General features: G+C 35.5%; 1 protein-coding gene across 4 annotated transcripts in view; it reads left to right on the top strand.

The window, feature by feature from the left end:
• The window catches only part of RASAL2 (RAS protein activator like 2), a 347,490-nt gene that overhangs the window by 286,451 nt on the left and 36,705 nt on the right, over positions 1-24,334 (top strand). For all 4 annotated transcript variants that reach the window (XM_063104403.1, XM_063104406.1, XM_063104404.1 and 1 more), the window contains exons 5-6: positions 5,002-5,111; positions 22,433-22,586. In XM_063104403.1, the coding sequence (XP_062960473.1) occupies positions 5,002-5,111; positions 22,433-22,586 (264 nt within the window). The remainder of the gene's footprint in view (positions 1-5,001; positions 5,112-22,432; positions 22,587-24,334) is intronic.

Genomic DNA, 24,334 nt, shown 5'->3' on the forward strand with positions numbered 1-24,334 from the left:
GAGAGAATTACATTAAGTGAAACAAGTCAGGCACAGAAAGAGAAATACCACATGTTCTCACTTATTGGTGGGAGCTAAAAATTAATATATAAATTCACACACACACACAAAAAAAAAACCGGGGGGCGGGGAAGAAGATATAACAACCACTATTACTTGAAGTTGATACGACAAGCAAACAGTGGGGACATTGGGGGGGGGAGGGAGGTTTTGGTGATGGGCAACAATAATCAGCCACAATGTATATCGACAAAATAAAATTTAAAAAAATAAAATAAAATACGGAAAAGAGAAAAATAAATAAATAAAATAAAATAAAATAATAAGATTGTTGCTTGGGATTCCTTTTTAGTCATTTCAGGAGTTCTCTGCTGTATAGGGTCTGGTATTTGAGAATTACTGTATTGTTTTGGTGGTGTCATTTTTCTTGGGTTTTCATAATTCTGGTTGATTTTTGGTCATCTGGTAGAGCAGTTGCTTCTTCTATTACTCTGTTATTAGCAGTTATTCTGGAGTGGGCTTTGATGAGAGAGACATCCTCTTCTTTTTCAAGTCTTCCCTGGTTACTCTCCTTGTGTCAGTGCAGTCAAGTTTCTGGCAGGCCACCTGCATGGTTGCTGTGGCTACTGCTGTGGCGTCAGGCTACTTTTTTGGTAGTCATGGCTATGGTGGGCTACCTGCACAGAAATGGTGTTTTCCACATGCTCTGTTTCCTGCTTTTGGGTGAGGGTTACTGCCCTCAGCTCCTTGCCTCAGACCCCAGGCATGCTGTCTTGTCTACTCCCCAGTGAAAGAGGCTGCAGTCCTTGTCTAGGACCCTGGGTGTGATCTGTTGCCTGGTTCTGGGTGGAGGAGGCTGCAGCCCTTGACTTCTTGCCTAGGGCCCCTAGGCATGTTCTCTTGTCTGGTTCCAGGCAGAGAGGGCTGTGGCCCTCAGCTCCTTGCCTAGGACCCTGGCGTGCTCTCTTGCCTGCCTATTCTGCTGATTTTGGATAAAGTCGTTTGTAGATGTCAATTATGTCCAGTTGATTGTTGGTGCTGTTGAATTCAACTATGTCCTCACTGATTTTCTTCCTGGCTGGATCTGTTTATTTCTGATAGAGGGGTTTTGAAATCTTGAACTTCATAATAGTAGATTCATCTATTTCTTCTAGCAACTCTATCAGTTTTTGCGTCATGTCTCTTGATGCTGTGTTGTTAGGCACAGACACATTAAAGAATGTTATGTCATCTTGGAGAATTGATCCTTTTATAATTTTATAACACCTTTCTTTCTCCTTGCTAACTTTTCTTGTTCTGACATCTACTCTGCCTGAAATTAATATGCTACTCCTGTTTTCTTTTGATTAGTGTTGGCATGGTATAGTTTCCCCATCTATTTACTTTTAATATATATGTGGCTTTTAATGTAAAGTGGTTTTCTTGTAGACAACATATAGTTGGGTCTTTTTTTTTTTATCTACTTGACAAGCTCTTTTAATTGATGCATTTAGCCTATTGACATTCAAAGTGATCATTGATATAGTTGCATTGCTACTTGCCATATTTACTACTATTTTCTATTTGTTGCCTTTGTTATGTGTTCTTATTTTTGTCTTTTACTCTCTTTCTGCCTTTTGTTGTTTTAATTGAGCGTTTTTCTCCTTTCTTAGCATATCAGTTATACTTTTTTTTAACTTTCCTTAAATCGTTGCCCTAGAGTTTGTAATACATATTTATAACTAATCCAAGTCTACTTTCACATAATACTGCACTGCTTCATAGGTGGTGTGAGTACTTTATAATAACTAAATAGTCCTGATTTCTCCTTCCCATTCCTTGTATCATTGTTGCATTCATTTTACTTATATATAACCATACATAAGCATATATATGGTGTATATATATATATAAGCATGCATATTCAGATACATTGTTCCTATTATTATTTTAAACAAACTGTGTAATCTGTTAAATCAATGAAAAATAAGACAAAATGAAAGGTTTTATTTTACCTTCACTTATTTCTTCTTTGATGCTCTTCCTTTCTTTATGAAGGTCCACGTTTCTGACCTATATTATTTTCCTTCTCTCTAAGGAACTTCTTTTTACATTTCTTGCAAAGCAGGTATATTGGCAACAAATTCTGCCAATTTTTGTTTGTCTGAAAAAGTCTTTATTTCTTCTTCACCTTTGAAGGACAATTTTGCAGGTTACAGAATTCTAGTTTAGTGGGGTTTTTTTCTCTCAACATTTCAAATATTTCACTCTACTCTCCTCTTCATTGCACAGTTTCTGAGGAGAAATCAGCTATAATTCTTATCCTTTGTTCCTCTGTACGTGAGGTGTTTTCTTATTCTGGCTTCCATCAGTATTTCTTTTTTTTATCTTTGACTTTCTGTAGTTTGAAAATTATCTGCTTGGATATCATTTTTTGGCATTTATGCTGCTTGGTGCTCTCTGAGTTTCCTGGATGTGTGGTTAGGTGTCTGGCATTAATTTGGGAAAAATCTCAGACATTACTGTTTCAGATTTCTTTGTTCATTTATCTCTTCTCTTTCTGGTATTCCCACTATACTTATTTACACCTTTTGTAGTTGTTCTACAATCCTTGGATATTCTGTTCTGCTTTTTTCAGTCTTTGTTCTCTTTGATTTTCAGTTTTGGAGATTTCTATTGATATATCCTCACTCTCAGAGATTCTTTCCTCAGCTGTGCTCTGTCTACTAATAAGCTTATGTATATACTTATATTTGGTGTCTAAATCCTATATTAAATTGCAAGGTCCGTGAGAGCAGAGTTTGTGTTTATTTTATCTTTGATTTCCTTACAATTCCAAGTACAGTTCTACACATCAAATAGACATAAATTTTATTAAGTAAATGTATTAATATATGAAATATGATATAATAGCCACAAAAAAAGGTGAAGTTGAGTACTAGATGAGTGAACATCTACTAGTACATTCTCAGTAAACTGCTTAACTGTATTTTTGTTAGAAATGTATTTATATATGGTATTTGTGAGTTCCTTAGGCTAGTGGTTTTTTAACCAACCCTATACAATCCTGTTAGAGTTCTTTAACTTAAATCTGGCTTGCGGACTACATTTATTAGCATATGTGGTGACTCATTCTAATTGTCATAGACAGTGGTAAATAAAGCCTTTCTTTTGGAGGACTAATGACACTGACTTTTTCTAACAACACTAAGATTGTGTAGAAGACCAGGCAAATGCCTATTTAGAAATGTAGTACTTTTAAAAATAGCCTTTTTTTTCTTCTCTCCAATCAATCTCTATATACCTATAATCTGGAGTAAAAAGCAGCCTAAAGAATTATGTCTATGTGATATTTTCTAGGAGTTTTTACACTTATTCTTTGGGCAGCAAGAATAATACAATATAATAAGCATTTTTCTTCAGTCATCTAAATAATTCTACTTCTGATTCAGATCAGCTTGTTTTCATTTTTCTCTAGTGAAAAGAACAATGCCTATGTGTTTAAAAAACATTTGGTTTGGCAAAGCGCTGTGGCAATTCATACTGATATTCACCAGTATTTCCAATTCTCTTTCTGGGTACGTGATAGTATTGCACATCCCTTTCGTGTTGAAGTTAGGTGTCTTCAAGTCACTTTTTTTGTTCAGTGAAATGAGACCAGAAGTGACATGGAACTTTAAGAGCTAGTGCATAGTTCTTCTACATTACCTTTATTTTGTTGCAGCAACTGTAAAGTAGAGAGATGGAGCCTCCCTTAGCTCAAGTCCCTGAGTATGGACAGCATAGAGTGAGACCCCACCCCTTCACTTGACCTCTTGTGAACCTGTAACATGTTTTAGCCACTAGAATTGTGGGGTTATTAAATAAGCATAATCTAGCTTATCCTGTTGATATAGTCTTCTCAAAACAGCGGGCTTTGGTGATAACTAAAGGAGTATGTAAGATTTGATGTGCTGATATTGGCCTGATGTTTCTTTTTCTTCCTTATGGAAATGTTTATTGTACACAGCTTGTATAAGATGATATTCATCTCAGCATGATTACAGTCATTTTTCCATGAATTAAAATATTTTTCTTTGAATTACAACTTCTTCTTAAAACATTCTGTTATGATTCTGTAAGATCTCCTTTTGTCTGACAACAATAGAATTTTAAGTTTCTTGAAAGTATTAACCATCATATTCATTCTTGTATTTATTCTTTTATTCAATAAACTTTTATTAAGTGTCCATTTTTTGCTAGGTGCAGGACTAGGAAAATGTTCACTAAACTATAATTTGGTGGAAATGACAGAAAGCAAGCAGGGGCCAAAGACGATAAAGTGCTTTGTTCTTTAAAATCTAGATAGTTAAATGATTTTATAAGTGATCCATATTTCATCTTAAAGTAGTTAGCTGTATTTAAAACTTAACTTTACAAATACCGTATCCAAGGTGATATAGACCAGATTTTAACTTTTGAGACCACTAACACATTACTTCTACTACTCGGTTAACTCTTTTTTGAAGGTATTAAAATAAAGCTTTCTCAGTTCTCACTATCAGTATCTTTTACTTACTTGTACCAAGTACCTTCTCACTTCAGGGTCTTTACACATGCTATTCTCTTTGCCTATTTTCCCTTAATTTGGGAAATCACTGGGTGTCATTTTTATTGAAAGTGCTGACATTATCTTCATAGAAAGGAGTATATTTGTCTGTGTTATGCTGTTTTTAAAAAAGTCTGTTAGTGAAGTTAGAAGTTTCTCTACCATAGGTAGTATAAAAACTATTTAAAAAGTAAGAAATTGGGAGTTATCAAAAAGTTTAATTATCCCAATTATCACAGAAGGAAAATTTTTCTCATCACATTATCAGGTGATTTCAGGTAACTGTTATTTACTAAATTAAAAAAACAATTAAAAGCTGGACTCTGTTTCTGGTCGTTATCATAAAAATCTAACTGGCTTTTGCAAAGATAGTGCAGAAGGGTAAGGTTGCCTTCTGGTTCCCTCTCCCATCACCTTCTGCCTTTTCATTCTAGGGATTCTTCAGCAAGCGCCTGAAAGGCTCCATCAAGAGGACCAAAAGCCAGTCAAAGCTTGACAGAAACACAAGCTTTCGGCTTCCATCCCTTCGCAATACAGATGACAGGTAGGAAGTTAACTTCCTTAAAGCAAAGAAAGCAGTTTTAGGGTGGATTTTAATAAAGCATTTTGGTCTTCTCTAACTTTACATCAGTGACGATTAGAAAGATCCAATACAAAATTTACTTTTTTGTCTTACTCATATTGTGTCAAGGTACAAAATATTGGCTCAAATACCCAACCAGTTTAAGAATTTTATATTATTGGAGAGTTTTTTTGTATGTAAGAACTAATTTGAGAATCATTTGTGCTGTTTATATAGAAGCAAGTTCTAGAGGTCAGAGGTACTTTTTTTGTGTGTAAAATGACTGTAAGAGACAATGATGACATCTAACATTTTTTGAGCACTGTACTGGATGCTTTATATACATTATCTTGCTTAATCTTTATAAAAACCCTATACAATAAATACTGTTATTATCCCCATTTTATAGATGAATAATCTGAGTCACAGAGAGATTAAATAAACTTGTCAAAGGTCATACAGCTAGTAAGTAGCAAAAATGGTATCTGAACTCAAGAAATGGTATTTTTCTCCAGAGGCCATGCTCTTCCTGAAATGCTGTTCTGTATGTACAGCATATGGAATCAGTCCTATTGATTTGCAATCACATCTGTGAGACATGTTTGAAAAGGAAGTCAGGATTTCAATAATTAGGACTATTAGCTTGAGTAAACCTCAAATGTCTAACTTACTTTGGATAACATCCTTTCAAAGTTGTTGAATGTATGCTAAGACACATTTTTAATACTTATGTCTCCATAATTTTAACAATTTTGAAAATAGTGCTTGTTAAACATTTTGAAAACAGGGCTTGTTGTATCAGCACATCATTGCTGTCACTGTGCTTTCTACCTTCCAGGCACATTAAATATAGTCTCATGTAATACAGCAACCCTAGATACTATTATTATCTTCATTTTATAGATGAGGAAAGAGATTGAGAAACTTGCCTGGAGTCATACACTAGTAAATACTGCAATCTGGATCTGAACTCAGTTCTACCTCTCATATTTCATACTCTTATTTATACTTGGGGTTTTTTGTTTTGTTTGTTTTCAGTAAGTGACATTATTTTCAGTTATCTACCCAACAAACATAAATAAAAATTATAGATGTGCCAGGCAGAGAATTACTGTGCTTACTTTATAGATGAAAGAACTTGTCCCCTAAACTGAGTTGATAAGGGACTACTTGCTTTATCAGCTCTTCTTGTCTCTGAAACACATTAATGGTGCTTTGTGAAATTTGCAAGTCTATCCAATTGTGATGTAATTATATTGTTAATTATCTCTTTTATACCTCTTTATTAAAACTGTTTTTTTCTTCTCATGTCTTTTTCTTATTTTCTTATTATTCTACAGCTTTTATCATTCCAGGAATTTAAAATATTTTACAAATAAGTCTTAATAGAATGACTTTTTTTTTTCAGATTATTCATTTTTTAAAATAAGAATGTCGTACAGTAATTAAAACACTCCCAATTTAATAGCCAATTTCTTAAACTCTACAGCATCATGTGGAAACTTGGGAGATAAAGAGATTTTTTTTTTTTGTATGTATACATTATTTTTTAACCTTGCACTAAATATTACCTTCTTAATTTCAAAGTACTCTCTCCTACTCCATTTTGTTTTAGGTAGCCCGTGAGAATTCTTGGATTGAATTGTGAAGAGATTATATAATAGCAATATAGGAGAATATAGTTACTGCATTTTTAGCTTTTCTGGTGACCTAAATTCATTACGTGTGACTTCCATACCATTATGTTTCAATGAATAGCAATATCTTTCTATTGTAAATACAGCACAATAAAAAAGTGCTAATAGGGCCAAACCCGTGGCTCACTCGGGAGAGTGCGGTGTGGGAGCACAGCAGCACTGGAGCGTCGAGGCCGCAGGTTTGGATCCTATATAGGGATGGCCAGTGCGCTCACTGGCTGAGCGTGGTGCAGGCGACACCAAGCCAAGGGTTACAATCCCCTTACCAGTCACACACACAAAAAAAAGTGCTAATAAATCTCAAATGTTAGATAGTCCTTTTGATTTTTCCAATCCATTTGAAACAGAGGTTTCCTACAAGAGGGGTCTTCAAAAAATTCATGGAAGGATTTGCATTATCTTTTAATTCTATTTTTCTATGAACTTTTTGAAGTACACTCATACAGAAATTTTTCAGAAACTATTTTTCTTGTATAGGGATGTACTCGCTATAGTTTGAATAAATTACAATTTTTTAAAAAAATATAAGCTCTTCCCTTCAGGTCATCTGAAGACACAGATAATAGAATTAAGGTACAAGATATTAATCAACTGAGTTCTTTGAATTAGTACCCTTATAAGTGACACCAAAGGTTTTCCAAAGACCTCTGGTTTGCTGAAGTCTGGCCATTTCTTCCAAAATGGTCTATAGTGTCTAAATCTAAGTAGCAAAACATTTCTATTCTTATATCTAATCTATGGAAACTCCAGTTACTCCTAGGAATCAGCCCTTTTTCTCAGGTTTTTACATTGTCCAAGTAAAAGACATGTATGTCTTAGTTGTTTTGGTAAAAAAAATTTCAATATCTGAGTAGAGAATGTAAAACTCAAGTCCCTCTTTATCTTCCCCATCTCCCCACATAAGTAACCTCATTAACTGTTTGTGTATTTTCAAACATCCTTAAAAATCCATGCATAAATACAACCATACGTATGTTTTACATGTTTTATGTAAGTGGAATCATATTATACATATTACTTTGTACTTTTTAATATAAATATTTTGTACACTTTTTTATGTGTCACTACATGTAAATCTACGTCATTCTTTTTAACAGCTGCATTCTCAGTATGCTACAGTGTATTTAACATAATGTACTTCACTTCTCTATTGATAGATATTAAAATTGTTTTCCTTTTTTGGCACAAAATAGGGATGTAATGAACAATTTTGAACATGTACCTTTTTGTACGTGTTACTGGGTCAAATTTCTGAAGTGGAACTGCTTAATATAGAATATGTAAATCATCAAACTCCTTCAAAAAATTACTCATTTCCATCCCCACCAACAGATTATGATTACATTAATCTTTCCAACATTTTTCATTTTATCCATATGATGGATGAATAGTAATAATAAGCTCTTGTGTAGTACTTAATTATGTGCCAGATACTGTTTTGAGCACTTTATATAAACTAACCCATTGAAACATCACAACAACCCTATAAAATAGTTATTGTCATTACCACCATTTTGAAGATGAGAAAACTGACACAGAGAGACTAATAAATTGCCTGAAAATGGCAGAACTGCGGTTCAAATCCAGGAAGGTTGACTCTAGAATCTATGTCCTTAACCTTTACTGTATATTGCCTCTCAAAAAAAAAAAAAGTGGAGGGGGTCATTCTTTTTTTTAATTTGTATTTCCCTAATGCTTAGTATATTCAGCATCTTTTCACATGTTTTCTTCTTCTGTGACTTGCCTGTTCATTTTCTTGCCCATTTTTCTACTGAGTTGTTTGGTTTTTTCTTATGACTTGGAGTAGCATTTTTTATTGCTAGGGATGGTAAGCCTGTATTATGCATGTTGCTAAAATTTTCTCCCAATCTGTTTCTTGTGTTTTAAAATTATGTCTTCAAATTATATAGAAGTTTTAGATTTTACTTTGGTCCAATATTTCAGTCTTTTTCTTTGTGGCTTACCTGGTCAAATTTGACCAGAACAATGAATTCAAGAGGCCAGGGATTTGTTTCTCATTAAATTCCTTTTTATGAGGCTGTATAAAATCACTTTATCTCTTTCTTCTTCAAGAGGAAGAAATATTCTATCTGGAGGTATCCAGAAGAAGTTGAAGTAGTGATCATGTTTTGAATGCTTCAAGGCTTTTGATAACCACAAATGTTATCTCCACTCATCACATTTTTAAAAGATAAAGTTATTCTCATGATGTCTGTGTTACTACTTTAGGAGGCAGAAAAACATCTTTTTTTTTTTATAGTATAAATACATTTTATTAACTTTGGATATGCCAATGTGACCAATACTACATTAGAAAAAAAATAGGGCAAACAAAATAATTCAGTGGAAAACGGAAGTTTAAGTCTATAAAACTCATTTTAAATGTCACAGATGTACAACTGTTTTTGTCTGATACATCATTTCAAAATCTGAGAAAAACACTTTTAAATGAGTTAATTTATCCAAAGAAGACTTACTGTGTGTGGTAAGCTGCACAAAATACCATGGTATTTTAACGTACAGACTTGATTGATTGAAAAAACTGTGATGTTCCAGGTCTGTTTTGCCAATGATCTGCAAGTCATAACTCTGTTACCAGGCCCTAATGGAATTTGTTACCAATGCTACTTTTTGTGTCAATTTATAATGATCCTTAAACTCAGAATTTTCTTTAAGGGGCACAGGCATAAGAAATGAAATTTTTCCAAATTAATATTTCTACAGCCAAATTTTTTATACACAGCAACACATTTAATGTATGACTGTTATGTACAAGCTAGCATGCCATGTACTACTAGGGATTATAGAGAACCAAAGACACAGCTTCCAACCTCAAGGGCTCCGATAAAAGAGGTAAATGTCCGGGAGGAAATGGTGTAGGTGAAGGTAAGATTAGTTCTTATGGGGTGGAGCACGGCTCTTTAGAGAGCCATGCCCTGTGAGTTGAACCTTAAAGAACAGATATAGTTTGAATATGGAAACAGACACAGGGTGAGAGCTCTCCTGGAATGGAAATAATGAGCAAAAGCAGAGAGTAGGAAACTATGGAGCTTGAAGAGAAATATGGACTAGTTCATGGTATATAAAGGGGCAAGGTAGGAAATAAGATTAGAAAGGTAAAGTTCCAGTTTTTAAGTTGATAGGTAAAGATCATTCTGCTTTTTTTTCCCCCTTAAAAATTACTCAATACAAGAAACAGAAATATAACTTCATCTTTAATGAAACTAGAAGAAATCTGAATGATAGATTACTAAAATTAGTGGATAATCAAATGTAATTGCCTGCAGAAGGAAATACTGAAAAGAAGTCTATCACTTAGGATTTATATCAGTTGCTAATTAACAGATACCCAAAGCAGTAACAACTTAAACAAGGCAGAATTATTTTTTTCTCACATGAAAGAAATCTGAAGATGGGCAGTCCAGTCCAAGCCTGCCACCCTTAGGATCTTCAAGGATCTGTTTATGGACACAAGATAGTTACTGGAGCTACAGCCATGACATCTGTGTTTCAGATACCAGAAAAGCGGGGCCCATAAAGGGATACCTGCCTTCCATCTGGGTTATCACCCTTTAAAGCAATTTCCCTGAAACTGCATCTTGTGACTTCTACTTATGTCTCAGCATCACCTTTTTCTGCAAAGGAGGCTGGGAAATTTTATTCCTAAGTACATTGTTGCCCCCAGTAATATAGGAATCTCTTCTTAAGAAAGGAGCAGAGCAATAGACATTGGGAAGATAGCTGGTGTTCTCTGCCAGAGAAGGTGGTTAACTTACCCACCTACCCACGGAACTCTAGAAAGGTTTAGTCTGCCTTCCCTCCAACCTCAGTTCTAGAAGGCCAGCAGCCAGGCTCACACTTATCACATAGCAAATTGGAGAAACTGAACCACCCCAGATAAAAAGACCTACAGATACCATCATTTGTGTTCCCCTATTAAAATCCCATCTGGTATGTCCATTCCCAGGTAAATCCAAGAGAAATGAAAGCACATGTTTACACAAAAATGAATGTACGTGAATGTTTATAGCAGCATTATTCATAACAGCCAAAACTGTTTGATGGAGTTTGGATGTGTTGTCCCCTCCAAAACTCATGTGGAAATTTGATCTCCAGTGTGGCAGTGCTGGAAACTGATTGAGTCATGGGGGCAGATCCCTCATGAATGGATTAATGCTCTCCCTGGGGGGGGGTGGTTAATGAGTGAGTTCTCGCTCTATTAGTTCCCGCAAGAGCTCGTTGCTTAAAAAGACCCAGGCACCTTCTCTCTCTCTTGCTTCCTCTCGCCTTGTGATCTGCTTGTACCTGTCCGCTGCCTGCCACTTTCTGCCATGAGTAGAAGCAGCCTGAGGCCCGTGCCAGATGCAGCTGTCCCAGAATCGTAAGCCAAATAAACCTCTCTTCTTTATAAATTACCCAGTCTCAGGTGTTTCTGTTATAGCAACACAAAATGGACTAAAACACTGTTCATCAGCTGATGAATGGATATACAAAATGTTGTATATCCATAGAATGGAATGTTAGCCACAAAAAGCAATGGAGAGCTGATACATGCTACAATATGCAGGAATGTTCTTAACCTTGGAAACATTATGCTAAGTGAAATAAGCCAGTCACAAAAGACCACACATTTTATGATTCCATTTATATGAAATGGAAGTTCTAGAATAGACATCTATATAGACTGATTAATGGTTAACAGAGGCTGAGGATGTGAGGCAAGAGAAATGATAAATGAAGAATGACTTCTGATGGGCATAGGGTTTCTTTTGGAGTGATAAAAATGTTTTAAGCTTAGATTCTGGTGATGGTTACACAACTCTGAATTTACTAGAAACTATACACTTTAAATGGGTAGATGTTGTGGTATAATATCTCAATAAAGATGATTAAAAAAAAAAAAAAAAAGAACTGCTAGCCAGGAAAAACTGCTCACTGGCCTTTAAACCCCATTCCAGCATGCAAAGCTTCTGTTGAGCTTCTTGGCGCTTTACTCTTAAATATAAACAGATAGCCAAGTATCTATAGATATTGTGGAAAGCCTCCAATATGAAGGACTGGAACCAAAACAAATACAAGGGGGAAAAAAGAACCCGGAAGAAATAGAGACAATACATGGAGCCAAAAACAACTTCACAGTAAAGTGAATATTTTCAAAAGATAATATAGTGCATCTATGAAACAACAAGATGTTGTAACAAAAGGAAAAGTAAATGAAGAAGAAAGAGAGCTTGGAAATTAAAAATATAAAAGCTAAAGTGAAGTCACTCTCCCAGGAAGCTGAACAGAAAATGAGAGAATCAACCCAGGGATTATAGAAATAGAGAACAAAGAAAAACTTTGGGGAAGAAAATGTCAAGGAAATAATACAGGAAAATGTCCCCAAACAAGAAAACATAAATGTCCAGATTGGAAAGGTTAACAAATTCCCAGCACAGTAAGTAGAAAAAAGACACACATCCCACCAACACATACATATCAATTTCCATTATTGTGAAATGTCAGAACACTGAGGCTTTAAAAACATCTTAAAAGCTTCTAGAAATAAAAAATAGGTTACATACAAAAGAGAGAGGGAGGTAGCATTGGAATTCTTACTAAAAATGTGGAAAACTAAAAGTTAGTGGAGCAATGTCTTCAAAATTCTAAGTGGAAATTATTTTCAACCCAATATTCCATACCCAGGGCAGTTCTTAAATGTCAGACTGAAGAGTCTGAATTTTAGCCTATAAGCAATGGGAAGTCTTTACACATTTTTACGCAAGGGAATGGCCTAACCACAGCAGTGCTGTGGATGAATTCATCCAGCAGTGGAATTTCAGATGGCTTAGTTTGAAGAGACTAAGTTTGGGACACCAGTTAGCAAAAGCTATTGTAAGATATAATGAAGGCTCAAAGAAGGATAATGGCAGTGGGAATGGAGAGGTAGAGACAGACAGGAGGAACATTTTAGAGACAAAATCAATAGGATGTCACAAAGTCGTTGTTGTTCTAAAGCCATCTAATCAGATAAAAGCCAGTAAAGTGATTTCCTAGAATCAATATTGGCAGCATTTTCACATTAAAGCAATGTCATGTGGGAGTGTTGGGACATGAGAAGACTGTGATATTTCTGCCTTTCATTTAAATGCACTGAAAACTAGGAAATGCTTGTAAAAAAAAGTAGACAAAGTAGACATACTACCTTGTCAGGCATTCCAGGATGCCAAACACCTGTCGGGTTACCAGCCTTGCTTTGGAAATGCTACTTAAATTTACCAAAGACTTGAGGTAAAGATAAGGATATGGAGTAGAATTTTCTCACTCCCTCCAAATGTCCCGTATATAAAAACCTTCGCAGCAATGTCCTCGATTCTGAGGCTTACTGACAAAGCATGGTTTTAAAGTAGTCTACTTTTTCTTTGATAGGAGTTACCTGAAAGTAAGTATGGTGTTCATTGATAGGAGGAATTACGGAACAATATACTGAGACTCTTGAGTTTCTCCTTATTAGAACTATTTTTTTTAACTTTTTATTTTGAGATTATATATTCACAGGAATTGCAAAAATAGTAGAGTCCTGCAGACCCTTCTCCAGCTTTCTCTAATAGTGACATAACTGTAGCATAATATTAAAACCAGGTAATTGACATGGGTGCAGTGTTATTAACTAGACTGCTGACTTCATTCCGTTTTCACCAATTTTTTCATGCCCTCATTTGTGTGTGTGTGTGTAGTTCAGTGCAGTTCGTATGTATAGATATGTGTAACCACTACCACAATCAAGGTAAAGAACTGTTCCACTACCAGAAAATAACTCCCTATGCTATCCCTTTACAGTCATACCTGCCTCTCCATACCCATCCCTCTCCCCTAGCAACCATTTCCCTTGTGGGAAGCAGGGGGATGAACCTCACAGCTTCCTCCAGAAATTCTGTCTCACAAAACCTTTTCTCCATTTTCTGACCACTTTTTATAGTTTTGATCTAACTGAGAGGTTGAAGGTAGTGGAACTGGTTCCAAAACATTTCCTTTATAAATGCTACAGTTTGTCTGATACTTCACTTTGGTATACAGCATCTTTTTTATCTAGGTGTCTCAACTGGAACTTCAATTTTAATATCTCATCACATATGTTTATAATACTTTTATAAATTTACAATCTTTAGCATAATGTACAAAACACAATATGGCCCAGTCCTTCCCTAACTGTCACTATTACCTCTTACCGCTCTTATCAAAAGTCTTTCATTTATAGTACCATACTATTTCATTTCTCTGCTTTTTATCTTGCTGTGTCCTCTGTCCCAAATGCTATTCTCTAATTGTGCACCCTGTCCTTTGCCAGGCTTACTTCTAACTCATACTTATGCAGCTATGCAACAATACCTAAGTCAGGAGTCATAAGCTTCCTGACTTTTTTTCCGTGTACTTCCCACACATCATCCTAGACTAAGTGCCTATCCCACCTACCCACCCACCTGTGGCCAGCTGAACTGCATTATACCTTATTACAGGACTAACTGCTTTCTTTTTAATTTATCTTTTCATATTTCTGCTTACTGCAGCAGATTAGAAGCTCCTTAAGGGTACAAACTTTGTATCCCCATCCCCTAGCACAATGTCTGTCTAACTGAATAACTCAATAAATGTGTTTTGGCCTGAATCAGAAGGGAAGAGTTAAAACTGACTTCTACATAACAAAGAGGAACAATCTTTTTCAATATGGTGTAGTTCAATTTAATGACAACTTCTCAGAAATTTTTGGACTCCATGCCATTAACTAATCAATACAATCTAGCTGTAGATTATAGAGTTTCCCTTACCAGGTTTCCTGCAATGGGCCAATTAAGGAGTCCTTAGTTTTATGAACTAAATGCAGTTGAAGTTTCTAATTGTATCATGATGGCATTTTAAATTCATTAGGATGCTTTATCATAATAGGACAAATATTTCCACACATTTTTTCGTTCTGTCTTCATATTCTTCCAACAAAGAATATATTCAAGAATAGCTTTCCAGATCTCAACCAGATGAATAATTTACATAAAATCAACTAATGCATGTCATAGCACTGTGAAAAAGTTCTCTGTCTGTAATCATAGTTTTCCACACTTGTGTAATACTGCAGTTTGTAAAATAGATGTGAAATCATTGATTATTGCATTTATTTAATTCTCACAATAATTGTGTGAGGTAGGGGAAGAGAAATCATTATTTGCATTTTACAAATGAGATAACTGAGGTTCAGAAAGAATAAATTACTTGCTCCGTGTCATATAGCTAGTGCGTAGTTTGAGCTGACATGAGTATGTATGGCTTTTGGTTTCAAGTTGAGTGCTTTTTCCATTATACTCTGGGTGTATGTGTTGATAGGAATCCTAACTTTTATGTAGTGTAATTTAGCAATATGAAAATTTTTAATTTTTATGCCCTTGTACCTAGCAATTTCACATCTGGAAATTTAAATAACTAATACATGCAAATGTTTATAAAGATATCATAAGGTGCTCTTTGAACTTTGGTGATAATCACAAAAAAAGAAAAAAGGAAAAACATAGATGGTGATCAAGAACTGGTTAAACTATGATAGGCCCATATAAAGAAATACTATGTGGTCATTAAAAAGAGGCAAATTGCTGGTATCACCAAGGTTGTAGGTTTAGATCCCTGTACCAGCCAGCCACCAAAAAGAAAGGGCCAGGGGAGTTATATTATATGTTCCAATATGGACAGAAGTCTAAAATATACTCTTTAAAAAAAAAAGTATGGTAGAATTCCATTTGTGAAAAATATATATCAATATAAGGGAGGGTTAACAAAATTGCTAATGGCATTTTCTATAGGACATTGAGGAAGTGCACTTAATGTTTATTCTTTACCTTCCAACCTTCTGAACTCTTAAGAATTTTTTACCAAGAGCATTTATCACTTTATCATTTAAGGAAAAAAAATTAAAGGTGGTTAAATTTTTAAAAAACCTTTTTCAACCCCATGTCTCCCTCTTGCTATTTCACTGTTGCCACCCCCTCACAGTCAGACTTGTTGGGTTAGTCTCCACTGTCTCACATCCCATGCATTTTCTCAGCCCACTGCAATTTTATTTTTGTCCTCATCCCTTCACTGAAACTGCTCTTGCCAAAGTCTCCAATTACCTCTAAATCCAGTGGCTAAAAATCTTTTCACACACTTGCTCTTCTGTCGTAATGGACAGTACCCTTCTTCAGACCTCTCTCCCCTCGGCTTTTATGACACTTGAGTCTCTCAGTTTTCCTTCTCTCTTTCAAATTCCTTGTTTTCGTTAGTCAATTTTGTAGACTTCATGTTAACATTTCTCAGATTACTTTCTTAGGATGTTTTCTCGATCTGCATGTTCTCTTTCAGTATTTACATCTGCTCCCACAGGAACATCAAACCCAACTTGTATGAAACTTGATTTCATTTCTACTCTCACCTCAACCAGCATTCCTCTTACTTCCTCTCTCTATGAAGGACATCACCATCTTTCTACCCAGTGCTTCAGGCCAGGAATGATCGGTCGTCCTTGACTCTAAAGTCTCCTTGCTGCCTCCATCATTCCAGTCATCAGGGCCTGTTTACCTCCTAAATATCTTTCAGTGCCATCCACTTCTTCCCCTTTTCTGTCAGTCTAGTTCATGATCTTTACTCAGATTACTACCCTAATCTACACATGAACTAATCTCTAAGTCTTTCACTTTTTTCTCCCTTCTCTGTGTACCCCTCTCTTTCTTCACTCCTTAACCAAAGTAGTCTTACTGAGACACACATCTCATCATGTCATTCCCCCTCCACCACCCAAAACCTTTCTGTGTCCATCCACTGGTCTTGTGGTCAAATTGAAATACCCACACATGACTACAAGTCCCATCATGATCTCTCCCAAGCCTCATTGTTCGCCAACCCCTCTCCCCGTCATCCCCATTCATAGTACTTCAGAGCCACACTGCTGAATTTCTTTCAGTGTCTCAACACCCCAGCCTTGCATACTCTCACTACAGGCCTTATCACATGCTGTCCTTTCCCTCTAGATCTCTTAGCACCTCCACACCTGCATATAGTGAAATCCTCCCTATCCTAAGGTCACAACTTCACATTACTTTTTTCCTCCAAGAAACCTTCTCTGAACCTCCAACTAAGTGCTTACATTTTTCATAAATGTAATCACCTCATATTATAAGGGATTGTTAACTCCTTAGATTTTAAACTGTGTGATTACAAGGACCATGACCACCTTCTTCACCATTGTATTCCTTGCATCTACCTCTAGTATAGTGCCTGGCACATAATGCATTCCAAGTAATTATTGGATAGACAGATGGATGGATACATATGTTCATTTATTCCACCAAATGAGAAACTAATGGGAAAGGAATTACTCATGAGATTAGGAATGGTTAAGAGTAAATGTCATTGAAATTCACCAGTTTTTTTCTCTTTTATCCTTCTCTCACCCATAATCTTAGTTTTATGGCAATAATTTAGAGACCAAAAGTCTAGCAACTAAATACAGAAAAGGGAAGGAAAAGTCATCAGTCTTTCCATTGACTTATTTTTTTTTTTTGGTGGCTGGCCGGTACAGGAATGAAATCCTTGACCTCAGTGTTATCAGCACCACTCTCTCCCAAGTGAGCTAACCTGCCAGTCCTCATTTTTGTTTATGATGATAAATTTTCTTACCATGAGTTTGTTCATTTTAAGTGACAACTCAGGCTTACAAATATTCTTCTTTATCATCAGCAGCTGGGCTCATTAGATCATACTGTCTAGAGGCTGAGAGCAAGGAGAAGGAAGATTTGCAGCATATGTTATGTTTCCATAAGCAGCTTTTTAGTGTGAATGGTTGTGTGGCCTGTATTTTTAAGCTAACATAAAAATCAGTGAGTAATACAAGGGTACTTCAAAAGGTTCATTGAAAAACAGAATTAAAAGATGGTATGAATCTTTCAATGAAGTACCCTCGTATAAGCAATAGGGACTGGCTTTAACTGAAGTGGGTAAACCAGTGTACCTAGTGTTATCTAGATCCTCAGGGAGGACACGTTTTTAGCTCACAAGTAGAATTCTGGTGAATGAGCTCTAATTTCTTTTGTTTAATCCAGGGAGGGAAACTTTAAAAATTATAATAAAGGAAAGGATCTTCACTTTCAAACAGAAAACATCAGTTAAATGTTTTCACAAAATACCTGGGAGGAAAACAGTAAAATCCAGGGAGCAAGTAAAGCTAACATTTTTCCCATAGTGAGATAAAGTTTTTTAAAACCTGATTAGACACTGTGTAAATTTGTTGGCAGAGTATTAGCATACCCAATTTTGTTAATTACTACTTGGGAAGGGGGGAATTTCAAACAAGTTGAATGCTTTAGGAACGCATACTGGTGAATACAAGGGTCTGCTGCTGCACCCAGCTTACTTGCTGATCTGTCTCTTCAAGAATTCACTGAAGCAGTCTGGAATCATAACTGCCAAGCCAAGCAGAAACTCACCTGCACTGGAGTCCAGGATTTTATGTGGCAATAAGCATTTTTAATTAAAAGTTTCCCATTTCCTAAATTTGGAACTGAATCTGTAAACATGTGGCAGATTGAGCTAACACATCCAAGCATCATTGGCGCTATGGGGGAAATGTGGCTTTTTAAAAAATTGAATGGTTAAGCTGAGAAAATCCAGCTGTGTTTTACTTAAAATTGCACTAATCAGAGTTCTTTTACTCCTTTTTTCTTTTTTCATCAGTGTATCTGCTGTTGTATGTGTTGGCTCCCCATCCCCCAGCTCTTCACTTTCATCTTTGAAGAGTGATTTCAGATAGGGATGAGGGTTAAAGCAATATAATACTTATTCACTCTAGTGAGTGATAGAAAGCCTCTCCTGCCTTGTAGTTTATCTTTTAAATAGGTCAGAAGCAGCAGGTAATCTTCATCAGCAAAGCAATTAGATTTTTAACCCTTACCTATCATGTTGCTAGAGGTCTTTAAGTTTACACAGAAGTATATGGTGTTCCTTAATTAGAAGTAAAATTGTCCCTGGAAAGCAATTTCCCAGTTAAATCAAGAAATACATATATTGGTGTCCGAATTATTCTTACATGGTGTTTGGGATGATGGGGCTTGGGGAACAGGGAGCAGTCAGGGAGAGAATCTGGCCATTACTCAAGGGAGTCACAAAGTTCACTATCAAGGCCGGGGTTAGGTTCCTTGATGAAGGCCATTGTCAGATTGGACTGGAAATAGTTGTTTTAGACTCATTATTCCTCCAGTAAATCCACATTCTACTTTCCATTAGAGGAGTAAACTATGGTGCTACACAGGACTGCTAAAACTCTGTAGTTGGTAGATCTAAGAAAAATCAATTCATGTGAAGGTACAGGAGGAGATAAACATGATTTAGAAGGGAATTGGGGTTACTAATGCTATTATTAGATTGAAATATCTGTATAGACAATGCCACCTCCCACCCCAAGCCATTCCCAGGCTGTTTGATCTTTCTGTTTACTGTAATCTTGCTTCTCTGGGAATTACTTTTGTCTTCTCAGAGAATACAGGAAGGGCTTGCTTATTTATTTAATAGTAATGTTGAACATGTTAGTGATTTTGTTTTTCAGTTCATGTGTACACACACACACACACACACACACACACACACACACAGGGATACTTCAAAAAGTTCATGGAAAAACAGAATTAAAAGATAATACGCATCTTTCCATGAACTTTTTGAAGTACCCTGGGTGTGGTGGTGGGGGGGGCGGTGTAAAGGGCTGAACAATAGGAGAGTCTGAACCGTCTGAACCATATATTAATAATTGAAATTTCAGTAACTAGGGAAAGTTTTGAATCATAATTCCAGATGGCTTGGTTGTAATATCTGTTTATCACTGCATTTGGAAGTTAGACCTGGTATCAAACTGAAATTTGTTCAGCACTAGAAATGCAGTGAAAAAGATTTTTATCCAATTTTCTGTAAAAGAAAAAAGAATGTGTAACCCAGGTAAGTTTATGTAAAATAATACCAAGAAACATTAAATTAGGGTATGCACTGCAAAGGAAAAGAACAGATGTGAGAGAAAGATTGTACTTGCAAGGTGAGATGTAGGAAATACTTTCTAGTAGGATGGTGGAAGTCATATATGAAACAAGCCAAAGCTTCCCAGATTTGTTCCTGGTAGAATTTTTAATGAGATTCTCCTTCACCCCCAGAGTTGCCTCAGTTTCTTTTCTACAGCCTTTTTCTAACTTATTAAAGGAAATAGGGGCCTCACCATTCCATCCTTGCTGTCTTAAAATAGTCACTTTTGCCACGTTTTCAGAGCATGCTCCTTGAGTCCTTCAAGCCACAGCTTCTCGGAGCTGCCTTCCAGCTGTGATCTCCTTATAGGTGTAGCACCATGGCAACAGGCCCAGCCTAGAGCCCAGGAACCTTGTTTGTGTTACCTGAGAGGCTAGATGCAGCCTAAAGGAAGAGAAGAAGGAATATTATCCTGCAGACTGTGTGGATGAAGATCACTTCTTGTTCTGTTTGTGTTTCTATTCCGCTTCTATTGAAGACTTGAAATTTATCCAAAGATGGAAAGCATTTATCCAAAGATGTTATCAGTAATGGAAGGCAGCAGGAAACCATCTTCTATTAGCTCCTGTCTTCTAAACAGAAAGTTGTTTACTGAGATGTAGTTCAGAAAGTGACTTGCTACACCGGGACATGAGGCATCGCTATGATTTGGGGTTGCACTGCCAGGTGGCTGTACAATTGCTTCATGTAGGTAGATGTTTATTTTGTTTGAAATAAAAATAACTTATGTTTTAGAAAAATTTCCCAGGGAGTCTAAAAAATAAAATAAGCCTTTTGTTGTGCCTTCTTCTATTTTAAATATGCCTTAATCTTTCCTGTTGTGCAACTCACCCCCAGAACATGAGAGGCTTTTCCCCTCCAGCAACTCCTCCTGGGAAAAATGGGCTGGAATTGTTTCGTATTTGTTTAATAAAGATTACAATGTCCAGTTGCCTCAGCCAAGCTTCCTATGCAGCATATTGAGAAAGCTTGTATGATAATTAAAGTAAAAAAAATTTTAGCATTTAGTTATTTATAATTGACATACTATATTTGCATACATAATATATCTATATGTAGATATATATAACTTGTCATTGTCTTATCCAATAGAACAAAGGAAAATAAAGGTGGAGCTGTTACATGGTTATATTTTTACATACAAAACATTGGATGGCATTTGTCCTTTTTGTGCATACTTTATTAGTAGTAAGAAATGTAAATATTGACTTTTTTACTTTATAAATTGCTGGATATCAAAACATGTTTTTCACCCTAAACTTTAAATGGTGATTCTTTTTTTTTTTTTTTTTGGTGTGGAAAGAAGAATGGACTAAATCCTTATTACTTAAGCTGTTTCTTATTTTAAGGAGTTTGATTCAACAATGTTAGTATGGAGACAGAGGGAGAAAACAGCCTTTAGTGCTAGTTTCCTATATCTTATTACTTTGTAATTTAGCTAAAAGCTAGTCTGGCATTAAGTATTTCAGTTCCGTTTAATGTTAACATGGTTATTCCAAGGAAGTGAATTAAGCTGCTTATTTAATGTGTTTTACAAACACAAATGTTTTTACATAAGGCATTTCTTTTTATACTTATTACTAATTACTTCTTCTTGAAATGAAATATATGAATTTAACCTTGGATGTTTCAGTCAGTAAATCTTATAATCATTGAGTAAAACTGTGTGGCCTTCCAGTTCTGTATTCAAATTGTTTTAATTTCATTAATTATTTCAAGAGGAAGGCAGTGAAGTACTAGCTCCTATAATGACAAGTGTCATGATTCCCAGCATTCTTTTTAAAACAACTAGGAAATAAAATCAGCCAGGATACCTGAATGGTGTTTGACAAAGATCTGTTCTTCCAGATGAGAGTTTGGGCATTTTTTCCCATGGCGGGAGGTTTCTTCAATGCATTTTATTCTTTATTCATATTTATACAGTAAAGCATGGATACAACCAAAAGCTTGCCAGAAAAGAATTCCATATTGAAATGGAAATCAGGCCTTTTGAAAGACAGAGTCTTGTGCTGAAAAGTTTGGCTTTGATTCTGTGTGTATGTGTGTGTATTCTGCCAAAACAGAAAGAAACAAAATGAGGATTCAGCCACTACTATTTTGCTAACGATAGAAGAGGACAAAGCTATTGCATTGGGAAAAAGAAAGAAAGAATGTGTTTTGGCAATACCTTTGCATAAAAAAAGAATATGTAATGTAACCTTGAATAGTATGTATTTTTCCATCTTTCAAGATAAAAATGAGGATAAAAACAATGTCTGTAGTGGAGCTTTGAGCTCCCTTGAGACTAGAAAAATTATAGTATGTTTTTATTCTTTATTTGGTGGGGGAAAGTGTGTGTGCTCACATGTATATATAGAGAGAGCTTTTATGTGCTACATGAATATGATTACTATTATTGTTTTATAGATTAACTATTAATTTGTTCCTCAGTTACTTTTTTCCCTTAGGGCATTTGTACATTTGTTGTTAGCCTCCACTGCATAAGACCTTCATTTCCTTCTTGGCCAAGATTACACTACCTTAGATATCTTTTTCTACTTTTAGGTCTCGTGGGCTGCCTAAACTAAAAGAGTCACGTTCCCATGAATCCTTGCTGAGCCCGTGCAGCGCAGTAGAATGTCTGGATCTTGGTAGAGGAGAACCTGTATCAGTGAAACCACTCCACAGTAGCATCCTTGGACAAGACTTCTGCTTTGAGGTAAAAACGTGTAGAAAGAAAGAGTGGTTAAACAACAAGTAGATTTTCTATTCAGTAATTTTGAAATTTGATTACTGTGATGTCAATGATTTGATTATCTTAACTGGTTTTCAGCTGCTATAAATTACCTACTTACAGGGAAAAAGTTGGAAACCTATTAATCTAATTATATTTGCAATTAAAGTTATTAATGTTAGCTTCTCGTCCCTTTTGACTTTGTCCGCTTTCAAAAAAGTTGGGTTCTTAGTGCATTCTCAGCAGAGGTCACAAGACTAACAATAACTTATTAAATTAGTATATTGATTTTTTAGTATTGATAAGGATGTCACCCACTATGTTTTTGTCCTGAAGCCCTAAGCCCCCAATTTTAATAATTTTTTGAGGAAATTGACCCAAACCATAATTTTTCAAACTATACTATGAGCAGTTAAAGATCTGAGACCATGTCTTATTTATTTTTGTAATATCCTGCACCTAGCCCAGTCCCTGGCACATTGCAGGTGCCTAATTTCTTGAGTGAACAAATTGCCCTTCACCAGAAGATTATGACCTTCACTTTTTATAAGGCAATTTCTCCCTTCCAAATTAAATATACTCTTATGGCCATTTACAACTTAAATTTGAAATATATATATATATGTGTGTATATATATATATATATATATATATACACATATATATATATATAATTATTAGGGTTAGGATTTGAATAATCAATAAGAACTTACTAAGTAACTAGTGATGAGTCCTATGCTAGATGTTGTAGAAGTTGAAAGATGTTTTGTTCCCATTCTTATGGACTGGTGCTGTCCAAGAGAAATATAATGCAAGCCATATATGTAATTTTAAATTTATTTAACCCAAATATCATTTTAACATATCGCATAAAAATTATCAATGAGATATTTTACATTCTTTTTTCTTGTACTAAATCTGCAAAGTCTGATGTGTATTTTACACTTACAGCACATATCAGTTTGGACTAGCCACATTTCAGGTACTCACTAATCACATGAGGCTAGTAGCTGCCATATTGGACAGAGCATATAATCTGATCTGACTCACTAGGTTATGACCTGAGATTGAGTTCTAATATGTGAACAAACTTCAGCAATTTGGGCAAGTCATTTATTGGTGATCTTTCTTATAAAAATCACTTGAATTTTGTAATATTTGTAGAACTCAATTCAATAGACTATATACAAAGACCAGTGTTAAATGCTAGGCATATAGGCAACATGTTTCATTTTTAAAGGACAATGATAATAGTGATCAGGCTAACCTAATACATGACTGGAAATCAGCAGGCTGGTTCCCTAGTGGAGGAGAAATTGGTTATGAAGACAATAATTCAATACTACCAACTCTTCACAATTTCATTTATTACCCTTCTATAATATTATAGTGAAAGCAGTCTTGAGAAATCTGATAAGCTATTTTAGAGACTCTTTTCCTTTTTTCTTTACTTTTTATTAACTCACTCAGAATTGAACATACTCAATTGCAGGTAATTTAAGATGCGGCCTGAAAGGTTTTTAATTTTGATTTTTCTGAACTGTAGGCTAGTTTTATGTTCCTCAACTGAATTCCAGATGGCCTTTGTTCTCATACCTCGAAATGAGTGTGAATGCTACCTAGATAACAAAGCAAAAAAGGGGTACAGATGTAGGTAGGGATATCACAGAAGTAACAGATCATTTTAGTTTGATGTAGTATGTTTGGGGTTCATAGCATATCCCTAACTCTTA

Source organism: Cynocephalus volans, chromosome 8, assembly GCF_027409185.1.
Source record: "Cynocephalus volans isolate mCynVol1 chromosome 8, mCynVol1.pri, whole genome shotgun sequence".
Classification (NCBI taxonomy): domain Eukaryota; kingdom Metazoa; phylum Chordata; class Mammalia; order Dermoptera; family Cynocephalidae; genus Cynocephalus; species Cynocephalus volans.